Source organism: Ceratotherium simum, chromosome 15, assembly GCF_057802395.1.
Source record: "Ceratotherium simum simum isolate JZ-2026a chromosome 15, ASM5780239v1, whole genome shotgun sequence".
In the NCBI taxonomy this organism is placed as follows: Eukaryota; Metazoa; Chordata; class Mammalia; order Perissodactyla; family Rhinocerotidae; genus Ceratotherium; species Ceratotherium simum.
The window spans coordinates 6069650-6088045 of record NC_141914.1 but is presented as its reverse complement, the minus strand read 5'-3'; the positions used below and the strand labels follow the sequence as shown (position 1 = coordinate 6088045).

The window sequence follows — 18396 nt, the reverse complement described above, 5'->3', positions numbered from 1 at the left end:
GGTTTGTAGTAAACGATGTTTTTAATAACTACTGGAAAAGAAAAAGAAAGCATTTTTTGAGAAGACTTGGTTAAAATTTTAAGCACCTCAATAGCATCCATTAATACAGTTAAAGCCATTATAGTGGCGGACTAATCTCTGCCAGTTTGTAAGACATGAGTATTTCAGGAACCAAAAAACTGTGTTCATCCAAAATTTTGAGTATTTATGGGTTAATTTCTAGGGTGAGTACTTCTAATAAACTTACTTGTGCTAAGACGAAAATGTTTGAAAATTCAACTTCCTAGAATACATTTTTTACTGCAAACTTCAGTACAGTACAGTGTTTGTTATTTTGACAGGATACCCAGAGTTATATTGACGAATGTCCTGGGAACGGAGTTAGGAAGAAAATACATAAAGACCTCATCTGTAACTGAGGCCAGTTTGGGTGATACAGACAACATGCAATCAGAGCAGCTTTCTTCATCATCTGATGGCATCCTAGAATCTTGTCAAAATCTAAATCCTCACAAGAGCTCCTTTTTATCTGAAAGGTAGGTTTAGTGATAACTTTACTCAAAATAAATATTATACTTATTCTCATGAGCCCTCCTCTATTCTTCCCCCACGGATATGTTATTGCTAAGTGTGAGGCAGTGTGGTCTGACGGCTAGCGTGACGTTTCTCCCCTGGTGGCTGGAATGGCTGTTGGAACCAACGGTCCATGGCTAATAATCAATTTCAAAAAGTGCCGGTCACTCTACTTGTGTTTTGGGAAAATGGATGTAGACTCTTAATGAAAATTTAGTTACCTATTTTAGTATTTCAGTTTGTCTGGTGTAATTGAAATCCATTCCCCAGACATCTGTCTATTCCTCCTCCTTCTCTGTCCTATTCATCTGGCTGTCCGTCCTTCTGTCTATTCATCCATCCATCCCTCCATCTTGTCTTGCTCAGTGTTTTTTATCCAGATTCTAGAACTGTACCTGGTACTTAGTGCTCAGTAAATATTTGCTGAATGAATGGCTGAATGCATTCCTCACAAAAATAGTTTGAGGTAGCTGAATTCCATTAACAAATGTGGCTTACTGTGCCAATAAGAGAAATGGAAAACTGAAGTTGCTTTTGTTTTAAGCTCTAGGAGAAGCTCATGTGGGGACTGTAAATAAGAAAGTAAGTGTGGGAAAAAGCTAGGGGAAGTCAATTAGTATATACTACTGGATCTTTTAACTTTCATTTACTATGAACTTCTCTTTTTAATTTTCGGCCTTCAGCCAGTACAATAAATAGTTTTGATCTGAGTGAAAAATTATTGATCTGGTCTTGCTTTTCTTTTTTTGCCCTGAACCATCCAAAGGTAACTTCTGGTTTGTATTTCGCTTGTAAGACTAATTACATTAAAGAGTATTTATTGTTGTCTTTTTAATGGCCTATAACAGATAGCTCATATTTCGAACACATTTTATTTTTATAAACTCGGTTCATTTCTCATGAACTTACAAATTTTAGGAATTTTTCTCCTTTTGGAGAATATTTTATATTTTCACCTGGGTTCTACTTAGTGAATTATCAGTGACAATTTTAACTTCATAGTTTATTAGGTCTCTTCTGAATTTGCTGAAAAAAATGAGAGCTTCAGTGGCATTATTCAGTTACTAATAAATTTAATGTACAGCTAGAGGTATTAGAAGTGCATTTATCATTGTGTACTGTAGGTGCTTGTTCTGCCTCCTCTACTACAGCATGTGCTCCTGAAGGAGAGAGACCGTGTCTTATTTGCATTTATACCCAGTGTTTAGCTCAATACATAGTGAGTTTTGTGCACTTGGGTTAATGTTCATGTCATTTAACCTTGAGCTATGGTTTCCTGAGTTGTAAAAAGAGAAATAATTTTGAATGACCTTTTTACCTCATATAATTGTTTATTATCTCTTTGAAATCTCACATGTGAGAATTCTTTGTGCACATAAAATATGATACAAGTAAAAATGTTATTATTGAGGATACTTTCTATAGAAAAAGTCACTTAAGATGTCCTATTACTATGGAATTCATATGACATCAGTGCACATTCATGTTGTTATGAAAAACAGCACTATTGTGAGGATTCGATGAAACCAGAAAATTGTAATCTGTAATTTTGAGGCTTTATACCAATCTAAGGCTAAGGATTAATAATCATAGTCTAAAATTTCTGGCTTTCCCTAAAATCTATTCAATGAGATCTCTAGCTCTACTCAACTGCTTTCCAAATAGTTATGAAATTTCCAGGTGGTATTTGATGTGGGCCCTGAAAATTCATTCTCATGGTGGTAATTTTCTTTGATTCTTGCATTTGGAATATGCATAGTCTTTGAAGCCAGACATCTGGATTCAGATTTTAGCAGTACTGCTAATATGCTGACTTACCTTGGGCAAGTTACTTATTCTGTCTTTAAATCAGTGATAATAATACACACTTCATAGGATTATTATGCAGATTTAAGGAGATAACCTATGTAAAGTCCCTAATATAATACCTGGAACTTAGTAGGTGATTAATAAATGGTAGTCGTTATTTTTGTGTTCTCTCTTATTGCTGCTAATATCAAAAGTGTCACTAAAGGCTGTTGCTGTAATTGATGCTACTGAAGTCTTCTACTGTGAGGATGCCAACGTCTGATCCTGAGATCACTGCCACCTCTGTTGCTATTACCAGCACTGCTGAGGCAATTGTCACAGCCATATTAGTATTACCATTTGGTTTAAGGAGAAGTTCTGCACTCCTTAAACCAAGATTTAGTTCTCTCTTCCCTTAAAATGAGTTCATTTTGAGGAGAATCCAGAGTGCCCCATGGAGATAAATTGCAAGTATGGCCATACCATATCTTCAGTAGATGTGCTGCATTAGAACTGAAATACAGGATGGACACAGGGTAGGCTCAAGGATGGGACTCTTGTAACTAACCTCTTGCCAGTCTGTCTCAAAATCAGGAAGAGTAAATGGAAATTATTTAGATCTTCTCAGAAGGAGACATGATTTTCTGACATTACTGTTATTGTTCTGTTACTGTAGAGAAGGTGGTAAAAACACCAACTCTTGTTACAAAGATAGAATGTCAAGTAGCAACTGAAAATCGGTGGGTTGAAGAATGGAGGCCATGACTGTGAAAACTGAGATTTCCTCTGAAAAACTAGCACTTGTGCCTTTGATAAAAATGTTATGTAAAGGCTAAAAGTCTTACTTTAGCCTTAGCCTCTCTTGAGTGTTCAGAACCGTTATTACTGACTGTAACGGCAATCTGAATGGAATTATGTAGGAAAAAAAAAATCTTGTGTTTTATGCTAAAAATGAAGGAATAATAGAAAATACCAGGGGTGAATAGGAAATTTAAATTAAAGTGGTCTCCTTAAAGTAGCATATTTGTTTTTTCTAGATGACAATTTAGTATTTTAACATACTTAATTATGAAGCTTTATATTACTCCTGTAACAAATATAACTAATATTTATTGTTTTTTCCTATGGTATTACACTGTGATAAATGCCATGTCTGTATTAACTTATTTAGTACAGACTTGAATTGCAGCTCAGGGAATTTGCTTAACTTCTTTCTCTATGCCTTGGTTTACCTCATCTGCAAAATGGGATAATAATACCTAGGTATGCTGGAGGAGTAAATGAGAAAATCAACTTTTCTCTTTCATTTTGATAGCTTTCTACATCAATATATAGAAATCTATTTTATCTTCTTTTATATATATATACTTCCTTCTGAGTGGACATTTAGGGTATTTTTCATTTTTTGTCTGTATAGCAATGCTATAGTAAGTGAATTACGTGTATGTCTTTGTGTATTTATTCTTGTAAATCCTTATAGTGCCATTCTCTGCTATATTTTAACCAGAATTAGGTGTATTGAAAATTTTTTTGATAACCTGTTGGCAAAAATAAATATAATTGTTTTCATTTCAATCATTTTTTGTTTTTAGTGAAGATGGATTTTGTATTTCTTATATGAGTTTTCTCTTTAGTCTTTGTATGTATTCCATGTAGGTGTTCCATCTGTTTCTTATTGATTTTAAGAACTCTTATTAAAGGTATTAACTCTTTGTTATATGTATTGAAAAAATTTTTTCAAGTTTCCTATTTGTAATTTGTTTATAGTATCTTCTGTAGTATAGAAATTTTAAATTTCATTTTGTAAAATTTGTCAGTGACTACTGTGTTTTGGTTTATCCTCGGAAAGACCTCATCAACCCCAAGTATAGAAATAGGTCAGGCAGGTGCTGTTTTAATTGTTGATGCTTTATATGAGGTATCAGATCCAGAACAAGTCTGGAGATTACTTTTCTAATTGAAATTCTGATTCCTTTTTTGCCTTTTTGTAGTCTGGTATAAATGTTTATGGATACTTGGGTTGCTTCCACCTTTTGGCTATTGTGAATAACCCTGTTAGGAACATCGGTGTGCAAGTATCTGTGTCTCTACCTTCAATTCTTTTGGGTGTATACCCAAAAGTGGAATTGCTGGATCGTATGGTAATTCTATTATTAAATTTTTGAGGAACCACTATACTGTTTTTCATAGTAGCTGCACCATTTTATAGTGCCACCAGCAGTGCACAGGGTCCCAATTTCTCCACATCCTTGTCAACACTCATTTTCTGTTTTTGCATAATAGCCATCCGAATGGATGTGAAGCAATATCTCATTGTGGTTTTAGTGTGGATTTCCCTAATGATTAGTGATGTTGAACATCTTTTCATGTACTTATTGGCCATTCGTATATCTTCTTTGGAGAAATGTCTGTTCAAGTCCTTTGCCCATTGATGAATTGGACTGTTTTTTTATTTTTGAGTTTTAGGAGTTTTGTATGTATTCTGAATATTAATATCTTATCAGAAATATGATTTGCAAATATTTTCTCCCATTCTGTGGGTTGCCTTTTTACTTTATTAATGCCGCCCCTTGATGTACAAAAGTTTTAATTTTGATAAAGTCCACTTTGTCTACTTTTCGTTTTGTTGCTTGTGCCTTTGGTATCACATCTAAGAAATTATTGCCAAATCCAATGTCCTGAAGATTTCCCCCTATTCTAAGAGTTTTATGGTTTTAGCTCTTGCATTTAGGTCTTTGACTCATTTCAAGTTAACTTGTGTGTATGGTGTTAGGTGAGGGTCCAATTTCGTTCTTTTGCATGGGGATATCCAGTTTTCCCAGCATCATTTGTTGAAAAGGCTGTCCTTTCCCCATTGAATGATCTTGGCATCCATAATAAAAATCACTTGACCATATATTTGAGGGTTTATTTTTTGTCTCTGTATTCTGTTCCATTGGTCTGTATATCTGTCTTTATGCCAGGACCATGCTGTTTTGATTATTGTAGCTTTGTAGTAAGTTTTGAAATCAGAGAGTGTGAGACCTCCAGGTTTGTTCTTTTTCAAGATTATTTTGGCTATTGGGGATCCCTTAGGGTTTTGTATGAATTTTAGGATAGATTTTTCTATTTTTGCAAAAGATGTCATTGCCATTTTGATAAGATGGCATTGAATCTGTAGATCGCTTTGGTATTGACATCTTAATAATATTAAGTCTTCCAATTCATGAACATTTGATGTGGTTTCATTTATTAATGTCTTCTTTAATTGCTTTCAGCCATGATTTTTAGTTTTCATTTTTTGAGTCTTTGCCTCCTTGGTTAAGTTAACTAATAAGTTTTTTATTCTTCTTGAAGCTATTGTAAATGGAATTTTTTTCTTATTTTTTTGTTTATTAACTCTTAACAGTTGTTTTTTTGTGTGTCTGGGGGATCTTTAGAGTTTTCTACATCTAAGATTATATTGTCTGTGAAACAGATTATTTTATTTCCTCCTTTCCAATTTAAGTGCTTTTTATTTTTTTTTCTTGCATATTTGTTCTGGCTAGAAATTCCAGTACTATGTTGACTAGAAGTGTTGAAAGTGGGCATCCTTGTCTTAATTCTGATGTTAAAGGAAAAGCTTTCAGCCTTTCACCATTGAGTATGATGTTTGCTGTGGGTATTTCATATATAGCTTTTATTATGTTGAGGTAGTTTCGTTCTATTCCTAGATTGTTGAGTGTTTTTGTTTTTTTTTTACTGCTGGGAAAGGGTGTTGAATTTTGTCAAGTGCTTCTTCTGCACTGAGGTGACCATGTGTTTTTCCTCCTTCATTCTGTTAGTGTGGCCTATTATAGTGATAAATTGTTGTATGTTGAACCATCTTTGCATTCCAGGAATAAATCCACATGGTTATGGTCTATAACTGTAATGAGCTGTGGAATTCTGTTTGGAGTATTTTGTTGAGGATTTTTGCATCAGTGTTCATTAGGGATGTTGATATGTAGTTCTCTTTCTTTTTTTTTTTTCTTTTTGATATGCTAAAGTGTGTTTATTAGGACCAATGGAGCAAGAACCAAATAAATGCTACCTGATAACAACAGAGTCCACTGTTGTGAAGTAGAATAAGAAAATCTCACATAAATTTTTAAGATAAAACACGGTATCCAAAGGATGTCTCCTGCTGATATAGCCACTTAGACCACTCCCCCAGTCTCTTTGCTGAGGTGGGGTCTGTGCTTCTGGGGTTCCTGCCTGGCTGGCTCTGAGTTTCTGGAAGAAGGGCTGTCAGTGGGTTGAATAGTGGATTGGAAGGTAAGGTCTGTGTTCAAATGGTGTCTGCTAATACTTGGCTCCATGGCTTGGTTAAGTTCCCAAAGCTCTGAGCCTTCGTGGTTCACCTGTCAAATGCGTACATCACCTAACCCTGTTCACAGGGTGACTGTGGGGTCATGATCTGTAGTTTTCTTGTAGCGTCCTTTTCTGGCTTTGGTTTCAGGACAATGCTGGCATCATAGAATAAGGTAGGAAGTGTTCCATCCTCTTAAATTTTTTGGAAGAGTTTGAAATGATTATCTGTTATTTGTTCTTTAAAAGTTTGTAGAATTCACCAGTTGAAGCTATCAGATTCAGGGCTCTCCTTTGTTGGGAGATTTTTGGTTACTGACTCAATGTCCTTACTAGTTATAGGTCTATTTAGATTTTCTATTTCTTTGTGATTAAGTATTGGTAGATTTTGTGTTAATAGGAATTTGTCCATTTAATCTAGATTGTCTAATTTATTGGCAGACAGTTGTTCATCATACTCTTTTAGAATCCTTTTTATTTCTGTAGGACTGGTAGTAATGTCCTCATTTTCATTTCTGATTTTGTTAATTTGAGTCTTTTTTTTCCCTTAGTCCATCTAGCTTTAAAGGGCTGTCAATTTTGTTGATCTTTTTGAAGAACTAACTTTTGGTTTAGTTGATTTTCTCTTCTGTTTTTATATTCTCTATTTTATTTGTCTCTGCTCTAATCTATATTATTCCCTCCTTCTACTACCTTCGAATTTAGTTTGTTCTTCCATTTCTAGTTCCTTAAGTTATAAAGTTAGGTTGTTGATTTGAGATATTTCTTCTTTTTTAATATAAGTATGTGTAGCTATATATTTCTCCTTTAGCACTGCTTTTGCTGTGTCCTATACATTTTAATATGTTATGTTTGCATTTTCATTCATCCCTGAGCATTTTCTAATTTCCTTTTGATTTCTTCTTAAACACATTGGTTGTTTAAGAATATGTTAATTTCCACAAATGTGAATTTTCCAATTTTCCTGCTGTTATTGATTTCTGACTTCATCCCATATGGTCAGAGAAGATGCTTTGTGTATTTATGTTTCTAAATCTATCAAGACTTAATTTGTTGTCTAAAATATCTATCCTGGAGAATATCCTATGTGTACTTGAGAAGCATGTATATTCTGTTGTTGGATAGAGTGTTCTGTATAAGTCTGTTAGATCTAGTATGTTTATTGTCTTGTTCAAGTCATATAATTCCTTACTTATCTTCTGTCAGGTTGTTCTATCCATTATTGAAGGTAGGATGTTAAAGTCTCCAACTATTATTGTAGAACTGTCTATTTCTGTCTTTTCTTCTGTCAGTTTTTGTTTCATATATTTTGATAGTTTTGTTAGGTATGTAAATGTTTATAGTTGTTAAATCATCTTGTTGTCTTGAACCTTGTACTAATATATAATGTCCTTCTTTGTCTCAGTAAACTTTTTTAAAGTCTGTGTTGTCTGATCTTAGTATAGCCACCCCTACTCTCTTTTGGCTAGTATTTGCATAGAATATCTTTTTCCCTCCTTTCACTTTCAATCTGTTTGTGTCTTTGGATCTAAAGTGAATCTCTTCTAGATAGCCTCTGGTTGGATCATATCTTTTTATCCATTCTGCCAGTCTTTGTCTTTTGTTTGGAGAGTTTAATTAATTACATTTAAAGCAATTATTGATAAGGGAGGAACTTAGTTTCTGTCATTTTGATATTTGTTTTCTGTATGCCTTATAGCTTTTTTGCCCCTTATTTCCTGCATTACTGTCTTTCTCTGTGTTTACTTCATTTTTTGTAGTGAAACTTTTTTATTCCCTTCTCTGTGTATTCTATAGCTGATTTCTTTGTGGTTACCGTGGGGATTACATTTAACATTCTAAAGTTATAACATTCTAATTTGAATTTATACCAGCCTAAGTTCAATAACATTCAAAACTGTGCTCGTATACAGCTTCATCCTCACCTCCTTTCGATTACTAATGTCATAAAATTATATTTTATGCATTGTGTGTCTAAAAACATAGTCTAGTAATTAAAAAAAAAGCATTAGTCTCTTAAATCATGTAGAAGACAAAAAGGCAAATTACAAACCAAAGTTACAATAATACTGGCTTTTATAATTGTCCATGTATTTACTTTTATCAATAACCTTTATTTCTTCATATGGCTTCGAGTTACTGTCTAATGTATTATCATTTAAATGTGAAGAACTCCGTGTAGCATTTTTTTATAAGGCTGGTCTAGTGCTAATGAACTCCCTCAGCATTTGTTTATATTGGAATGTCTTAATTTTGCCCTCATTTTTGAATGACGGTTTTACCAGATATAGGATTTCTGGTTGACATATTTTTCCTTTAGTGTTTTGAATATACCAACCCAAGGTCTTCTGGCCACCATGGTTTTTGATGAGAAATCTGCTTATAATCTCATTGGGGATCCTTTGTATGTCATAAGTCGCTTTTTTCTTGGTGCTTTCAAGATTCTGTCTTTGCCTTCCTGTTTTGACACTTTAATTATAATGTTTCTCAGTGTAGGTCTCATTGAGCTTATTCTACTTGTAGTTCCTTGGACTTCTAGGATGTTTATATACATGTCTTTCATCAAATTTGGAAGTTTTTGGTGGTTATTTATTCCAATAATTTCTCTGCCCCTTTCTCTCTTTCTTCTGCTTCTGAGACTCCAACAATGTGTTTATTGGTCCACTTGTTGGTGTCCCATAGGTCCCTTAGGCTCTGTTCATTTTACTTAAATTTTTATTCATTCTGTTCCTCAGATTTGATAATTTGCATGATCATATCTTCAAGTTCACCAACTGTTTCTTCTGCTTATCAAATCTACTTTTGAATCCCTCTAATGAATTTTTCATTTTGGTTGTACTTTTTAGCTCCATAATGTTCTTTTGGTTCATTATGTATTTTGTCTCATTATTGATATTGTCATTTTACTGACCTTGTCCAAGACTTCTTTTAGCTCTTTGAGGATCTTTAAGACAGTCGTTTTAATGTCTTTGTCTATTGAGTCTGCCATTTGGATTTTTTCAGGGATAGGTTCTGTTGATTTATCTTTTTCCTTTGAATTAGCCATACTTTCCTGTTTCTTTGTATGCCTTGTGATTTTTTTTTTGTTGAAAAATGCAACATTTGAATCTTATAATATGATAAGTCTGGAAATCAAATTTATGCCTTTCTCCAGGATTTGCTGAGTTTTTTTCTTTTTTTCTTATTGTTGTATCATGTCTCTGTTCCAGGGATCAGTCTGACGTGTAAACGTAAGGTCTTCTCAGGTCTTTTCTAAGCCTGTGCCCTTCCCTGCTTGTGCCTGTAACTTTCTAAATTCCCTCATATGTGTGATTACTTTTTAATGTCCTAATCCTTAAATGTTTGGTTCCCAAAAAGAGAAAATGGGAAAAATGAAGGGGAGAGAATAAAACAAAATAGGCAATAGCCCTTTAAATTTCCTGGAAGTTGTTTTAGCTGGATAGGGAGATTGTTGCAACAGTGGTGGTTGTTGCAACAGTGGCTGCCTGTCTCTATGTCTGCTCCTCCATGACCAGAAACACCAAATCAGTGATGAGAATACAGAGTCCGCGTATTTGGGGGACAGTTTGCTCATGCAAACTGTTCTAGGAACTTGGGCATAGCTGCTTGCCTTGGGGCTGGGAGTGTGGGATGGGCAGCTGCTACCACCTTAAGAGCTGAAATTGACTGAAATTAACTGCAGTTTACTGTTGAATCTTTTGATTGAAAGTTGCAAGCCTTCAGTAGACTCCAGAATTTCAAAATAGTTATATCAGACAGATTCTGCCGGTGCAGTTGTTGTCTAGGTGGGAAGATGGTAGGTGCTTGCTAGTCCACAATCTTCCTGAGGTCACTTGGTATATGTTGTCTGTAGCTAGGTGTTCATTTTCTTTTCGATTTCACATGTGAGTGAAATGATACAGTATTTGTCTTTCTCTGTCTGACTTATGTCACTTAGCATAATGCCCTCAAGGTCTATCCATATTGTCACAAATGGCAGAATTTCTTTCTTTTTTATGGATGAATGATACTCTGTTTTGTGTGTGCGTGTGTGTGTATATGTGTATGTGTATATGTGTGTGTATATATATCAGTCTCATTTTCTTTATCTATTCATCTGTTGATGGACACTTAGTTCGTTTCCATGTATTGGCTATTGTAAATAATGTTGCAGTGAACGTGGGCTTTGGGATATCTTTTCAAGATAGTGATTTTGTTTCCTTAGGGTAAATACACAGAAGTGGAATTGCTAGATCATATGGTAATGCTATTTTTAATTTTTTGAGGACCTTCGTACTATTTTTCGTAGTGGCTGCACCAATTTACGTTCCCACCAACAGTGTGTAAGGGTTCCCTTTTCTCCACATCCTCGCCAACCCTTGTTATTTCTTGTCTTTTTGATAATAGCCAATCTAATAGGTGTGAAGTGACACCTCACTGTGGTTTTGATATGCATTTCCCTGATGATTAGTGTTGCTGAGCTCCTTTTCATGTACCTGTTGGACATTTTTATTTGTTTGGGAAAATGTCTATTTAGTTCCTCTGTCCTTTTTTTTTTTTTTTTTTTTTTTTTTGGTAGGGAAGATTGGCCCTGAGCTAACATCCATGCCCATCTTCTTCTACTTTATATGTGGGACGCCTGCCACAGTATGGCTTCATTAGTGCTGTGTAGGTCCATGCCCAGGATCCAAACCTGCATCCGGGGCTGCCAAAGCAGAACTTAACCACTACGCCACTGGGCTGGCCCCATCTGCCCATTTTTTAATTGGATTGTTTTTTTGCTATTGAGTTGTATGAGTTCTTTATATATGTTGGATATTAACCCCTTATCAGATATATGATTTTCAGATATTTTCTCCTGTTCCATAGGTTGCCTTTTTTAAAAAAATGTATTTTATTGAGGTCATATTGGCTTTTAACATTGTGAAAATTTCAGTTGTACGTTATTATATTTAAGTTTCTGTATGGATTGCATCATATTCACCACCAATAGTCTAGTCTTTATTTGCTCACCTTTTCATTTTGTTGATGGTTTCCTTTGCTGTACAGAAGCTTTTTAGGTTGATGAAATGCCACTTATTGTGCTTTTGTTGCTTTGCTGTGGTGTTAAATTCAAAAAATTTTTTTTACCAAGACTGATGTCAGGGAGCTTACCCCCATGTTTTTTTCCTAGAGATTTTATGGTTTCAGGTCTTATGTTTAAGTCTTTAGGACATTTTGAGTTGACTTTTGTGTATGGTGTAAGATATTGGTCCAGTTTCATTCTTTTGCATGTGGCTGTCCAGTTTTCCCAACAGCATTTATTAAAGAGACTATCCTTTCCCTCTTGTATATTCTTGTCTCCCTTGTCATAAGTTAATTGACCATATATGCAAGAGTTTATTTCTGGCTCTCTTTTCTGTGATTGATTTATGTGTCTGTTTTTATGCCAATACCATACTGTTTTGATTACTAGAGTTTTGTAATATAGTTTGAAATCAGGAAGTTTTATGCCTCCAGCGTTGTTCTTCTTTCTCAAGATTGCTTTGGCTATTTGGGATTTTTAGTGGTTCCATACAAATTTTAAGATAGTTTGTTCTGTTTCTGTGAAAAAGGCCATTGGATTGTTGATAGAGATTGCATTGAATCTGCAGGTGGTTTTGGGTAGGGTGGACATTTTAACAATGTTAATTTTTCTAATCCATGAGTACAGAATGTCTTACTATTTATTTCTGTCTTTAATTTCTTTCGTCAATGTCTTATAGTTTTCAGTGTACAGATCTTTCTCCTCTTTGGTTGTATTTATTCCTAGGTATTTTATTCCTTTGATGCAATTGTAAATGAGATTGTTTTTTAAATTTCTCTTTCTGATATAGTTCACTGTTAGTGTATAGAAGCACAACTGATTTTTGTAAATTGATTTTGTATCCTGCAATTTTACTGAATTCGTTGATTAGTTCTAACAGTTCTTTTTGGTGGATTCTTTAGAGTTTTCTGTATGTAAGATCATATCCTTTGCAAATAATGACAGTTTTACTTCTTCCTTTTTGACTTGGATGCCTTTTATTTCTTTGTCTTGCCTAATTGCTCTAGCTAGGACTTCCAGTACTATGTTTAGTAAGAGTGGTGCGAGTGGGCACCCTTGTCTTGTTCCTCATCTTAGAGGAAAAGCTTTTAATCTTTTACTGTTGAGTGTGATGTTAGCTGTGGGTTTGTTGTATTGGTTTTTATTATGTTGAGGTACATCCTTTCTGCATTCAGGTTTTTGAGGGTTTATCATGAAAGAATGTTGAATTTTGTCAAATGCTTTTTCTGCATCTATTGAGTGATCATATGATTTTCATCTTTTATTCTATTAATGTCATATATCACATTGATTTGTGGATGTTGAACCATCCTGGCATCCCTTCAGTAAATCCCGCTTGATCATTGTGTATGACTTTTAATTTATTGTTGAATTTGGTTTCCTAATATTTTGTTGAGAATTTTTGCATCTATTTGCATCAGGAATGTTGGTCTATAGTTTTCTATTCCTGTAGTGTCCTTATCTGGCTTTGGTATCAGGGTAATGATGGCATCATAAAATGAGTTTAGGAGTATTGTTTCCTCTTCAGTTTTTTGGAGGAGTTTGAGAAGGATTGGCATTAATTCTTCTTTTATTCTTTGGTGGAATTACCAGTGAACCCATCTGGTCCTTGGGCTTTTCTGTGTTGGAAGGTTTTTGATTACTAATTCAGTCATTTTATTCATTATTGGTCTGTTCAGATTTTCTTTTTCTTCATGATTCAGTCTTGTAGGTTATATGTTTCTAATTATTTATCCATTTCTTCTAGGTTATCCAATTTGTTGGCATATAATTGTTCATAGTAGTCTCTAGATGATTCTGTGTATTTGTGTGGTATCAGTTTAATGTCTTTTCTTTCATTTCTGTTTTTGTTTGAGTCTTCTCTTTTTTTCTTAGTTTGTATACCTAAATTTTTGTCAATTTTTAAAAATGTTTTCAAAAAATCAGCTCTTAGTTTTGTTGATCTTTTCTATTGTTTTTTTGGTCTCATTTTATTTATTTCTGCTCTGCTCTTTGTTGTTACCTTCCTTCTGCTAACTTTGGGCTTAGTTTGTTCTTCTTTAACTTGTTCCTTGAGGTGTAAATTGAGGTTGTTTATTGGAGTTCTTTCTTGTTTCTTGTTGTAGGCATTTATCGCTATAAACTTCCCTCTTAGCTCTGCTTTTAAAGCATTTCATAGGTTTTGATATGTTGTGCTTACATTTTTGTTTGTTTCAAGATATTTCTTTATCTCCTTTTTGATTTTTTCCTTGACCAATTGGTTGTTCAGGAGGATATTGTTTAATATTCATATATTTGTGAATTTCCAGCTTTCCTCCTGTTACTGATTTCTAGTTTCATACTATTGTGGTTGGAAAAGATACTTGCTATGATTTCAATCTTCTTAAATTTGCTGGGAGTTGTTTTGTGGCCTATCATATGATTTATCATGGAGAATGTTCTGTGTGCACTTGAGAAGAATGTGCATTCTGGTGCTATTGGATGGCATTTTCTATAAATTCATGTTAGGTCCATTTGGTCTAATGTTTGGTTCTAGTCCAGTGTTTCTCTGTTGATTTTCTGTCTGGATGATCTATCCATTGCTGAAAGTGGGGTATTGAAGTCTACTACTATTATTGTATTAACTTTTCATTAATAGTGACATTGTGCTCATCATTTCAAAACTTGTTTTTCACAGAGTGTAATGTTTTATATATTTAACCAGTACCTATATTTTATTTATGTATTTATTTTTAATTTTTTGTTTATTGCAGTAACATTGGTTCATAACATTGTATAAATTTCAGGTGTAAATCATTATACTTCTATTTCTGCATAGATTACATCATGTTCACCACCCGAATACTAATTACAACCCATCACCACACACATGTGCCGAATCATCCCTTTTGCCCTCCTCCCTCCCCGCTTCCCCTCTGGTAACCACCAATCCAATCTCTGTCTCTATGTGTTTGTTTGTTGTTATTATTACCTACTACTTAATAAGTGAGATCATACAGTATTTGACCTTCTCCCTCTGACTTATTTCACTTTGCATAATACCCTGAATGTCCATCCATGTTGTCACAAATGGCTGGATTTCATCGTTTCTTATGGCTGAGTAGTATTCCATTGTGTATATAGACCACGTCTTCTTTATCCATTCGTCCCATGATGGGCACTTAGGTTGCTCCCAAGTCTTGGCTATTGTGAATAACACTGCAATGAACACAGGGTGCATGTATCTTTACGCATTGGTGTTTTCAAGTTCTTTGGATAAATACCCAGCAGTGGAATAGCTGGAACATATAGTAGTTCTATCCTTAATTTTTTGAGGAATCTCCATACTGTCGTCCATAGTGGCTGCAGCAGTTTGCACTCCCACCAGCAGTGTATGAGAGTTCCCTTCTCTTCACATCCTCTCCAACACATGTTGTTTCCTTTCTTGTTAATTACAGCCATTCTGAGGGGCGTCAGGTGATATCCCATTGTAGTTTTGATTTGCATTTCCCTGATAGTTAATGATTTTGAACATCTTTTCATGTGTCTGTTGGCCATCTGTATATCTTCTTTGGAGAAATGTCTGTTCAGGTCTTTTGCCCATTTTTTAATTGGGTTGGTAGTTTTTTTGTTGTTGAGATGCATGAGTTCTTTATATATTTTGGAGATTAAGCCCTTATCAGATGTATGGTTTGCAAATATCTTCTCCCAATTGTTAGGTTGTCTTTTTGTTTTGTTGATGGTTTCCTTTGCTGTGCAGAAGCTTTTTAGTTTGATGTAGTCCCATTTGTTTATTTTTTCTGTTGTTTCTCTTGCCCGGTGAGACATGGGGCTTGAAAATATGTTGCTAAGACCGATGTCAAAGAGCGTACTGCCTATGTTTTCTTCTAGAAGTTTCATAGTTTCAGGTCTTACATTCAAGTCTTTAATCCATTTGGAGTTAATTTTTGTGTATGGTGTAAGGTAAGGGTCTACTTTCATTTTTTTGCATGTGGCTATCCAGTTTTCCCAACACCATTTGTTGAAGAGACTTTCTTTTCCCCATTGTATGTTCTTGGCTCCTTTGTCAAAGATTAGCTGTCCATAGATGTGTGGGTTTATTTCTGGGGTTTCAGTTCTATTCCATTGATCTGTGTGTCTGTTTTTGTGCCAGTACCATGCTGTTTTGTTTACTATAGCTTTGTAGTATATTTTGAAATCAGGGAGTGTGATACCTCCAGCTTTGTTCTTTTTTCTCAGGATTCCTTTAGCTATTCGCGGTCTTTTGTTGTTCCATATAAATTTTAGGATTCTTTGTTCTATTTCTGTGAAAAATGTTGTTGGAACTTTGATAGGGATTGCACTGAAACTATAGATTCCTTTAGGAAATATGGACATCTTAACTATGTTAATTCTTCCAATCCAAGAGCATGGAATATCTTTCCATTTCTTCGTGTCTTCTTCAATTTCTTTCAGCAATGTTTTATAGTTTTCAGTGTATAGATCTTTCACCTTTTTGGTTAAGTTTATTCCTAGATATTTTATTCTTTTTGTTGCAATTGTAAATGGGATTGTATTCTTAATTTCTCTTTCTGCTACTTCGTTGTTAGTGTATAGAAATGCAACTGATTTTTGTATGTTGATTTTGTATCCTGCAACTTTACCGTATTCGTTTATTACTTCTAAAAGTTTTCTGGTGGATTCTTTAGGGTTTTCTATATATAAAATTATGTCATCTGCAAATAGTGAGAGTTTCACTTCTTCCTTTCCAATTTGGATCCCTTTTATTTCTTTCTCTTGCCTGATTGCTCTGGCTAGGACTTCCAGTACTATGTTAAATAGGAGTGGTGACAGAGGGCATCCTTGTCTGGTTCCTGTTCTTAGAGGGATAGCTTTCAGTTTTTCACCATTGAGGATGATATTAGCTGTGTGTTTGTCATATATGGCCTTTATTATGTTGAGGTACTTTCCTTCTATACCCATTTTATTCAGAGTTTTTATCATAAATGGATGCTGTATCTTGTCAAATGCTTTCTCTGCATCTATTGAGATGATCATGTGATTTTTATTCTTCATTTTATTAATGTGGTGTATTACGTTGATTGATTTGTGAATGTTGAACCATCCCTGAATACCTGGACTAAAACCCACTTGATCATGGTGTATAATCTTTTTAACGTATTGTTGTATGCGATTTGCTAGTATTTTGTTGAGGATTTTTACTTCGATGTTCATCAGTGATATTGGCCTGTAGTTTTCATTTTTTGTGCTGTCCGTGTCTGGTTTTGGTATCAGGGTAATGTCGGCTTCGTAGAATGAGTTAGGGAGCTTCCCCCCTCCTCAATTTTTGGAAGAGTTTGAGAAGGATAAGTATCAAGTCTTCTTTGAATGTTTGGTAGAATTCACCAGGGAAGCCGTCTGGTCCTGGACTTTTATTTTGGGGGAGGTTTTTGATTACTGTTTTGATCTCCTTACTGGTGATTGGTCTATTCAAATTCTCTACTTCTTCTTGATCCAGTTTTGGAAGGTTGTATGATTCTAACAATTTATCCATTTCTTCCAGATTGTCGAATTGGTTGGCATATAGCTTTTCATAGTATTCTCTTATAATCTTTTGTATTTCTGAGGTGTCGGTTGTAATTTCTGCTCTTTCATTTCTCATTTTACTTATTTGTGCCTTCTCTCTTTCTTTCTTGGTGAGTCTAGCTAAAGGTTTGTCAATTTTGTTTATCTTTTCAAAGAACCAGCTCTTGGTTTTATTAATTTTTTTCTATTTTTTTTTAGTCTCTATTTCATTTATTTCTGCTCTGATTTTTAGTATTTCCCTTCTTCTACTGATTTTGGCTTGGTTTGTTCCTCTTTTTCCAGTTCCTTTAGGTGCATTGTTAGATTGTTTATTTGAGATTTTTCTTGTTTGTTGAGATAGGCCTGTATTGCTATAAACTTCCCTTTTAGAACTGCTTTTACTGTATCCCATAAATTCTGGCATGTCGTATTTTCATTTTCATTTGTCTCCAGGTATTTTTTGATTTCTTCTTTGATTTCTTCATTGACCCAGTCGTTGTTCAGTAGCATTTTGTTTAATCTCCACGTATTTGTGGCTTTTCTGATTTTCTTCCTATAGTTGATTTCCAGTTTCATACCGTTGTGGTCAGAAAAGATGCTTGGTATTATTTCAATCTTCTTAAATTTATGGAGACTTGTTTTGTGGCCTAATATGTGATCAATCCCGGAGAATGTTCCATGTGCATTTGAAAAGAACGTGTATTCTTTGGTTTTTGGATGGAATACTCTGTATATATCTACTAGGACCATCTGTTCTAGTGTGTCATTTAAGGCCAATGTTTCCTTATTGATTCTGTTTGGATGATCTATCCGTTGGTGTAAGTGGAGTGTTAAAGTCCCCTACTATTATTGTGTTACTGTCTATTTCTGTTTTTATGTCTGTTAATAATTGCTTTATATATTTAGGTGCACCTACATTGGGTGCGTAGACATTTAGAAGTGTTATATCCTCTTGTTGGATTGTTCCCTTGATCATTATGTAATGCCCTTCTCTTTCTCTTTTTACAGTTTTTGTTTTAAAGTCTATTTGTCTGATATGAGTACTGCTACTCCAGCTTCCTTTTCATTGCCATTTACATGGAGTATCTTTTTCCATCCCTTCACTTTCAGTTTGTGAGTGTCTTTAGGTCTGAAGTGTGTTTCTTGTATGCGGCATATATATGGGTCTTGTTGTTTTATCC

The 18396-nt window shown here is 34.5% G+C and overlaps 1 protein-coding gene across 6 annotated transcripts in view; it reads left to right on the top strand.

The window, feature by feature from the left end:
• The window catches only part of SENP7 (SUMO specific peptidase 7), a 137096-nt gene that overhangs the window by 72009 nt on the left and 46691 nt on the right, over window positions 1-18396 (top strand). For 3 of the 6 annotated variants that reach the window (XM_014794979.2, XM_087439516.1, XM_004439960.3), the window contains one exon: window positions 342-536. The exons of the other annotated variants lie outside the window; for them this stretch is intronic. In XM_014794979.2, coding sequence (XP_014650465.1) covers window positions 342-536 — 195 coding nt within the window. The remainder of the gene's footprint in view (window positions 1-341; window positions 537-18396) is intronic. 6 annotated transcript variants of the gene reach the window in all.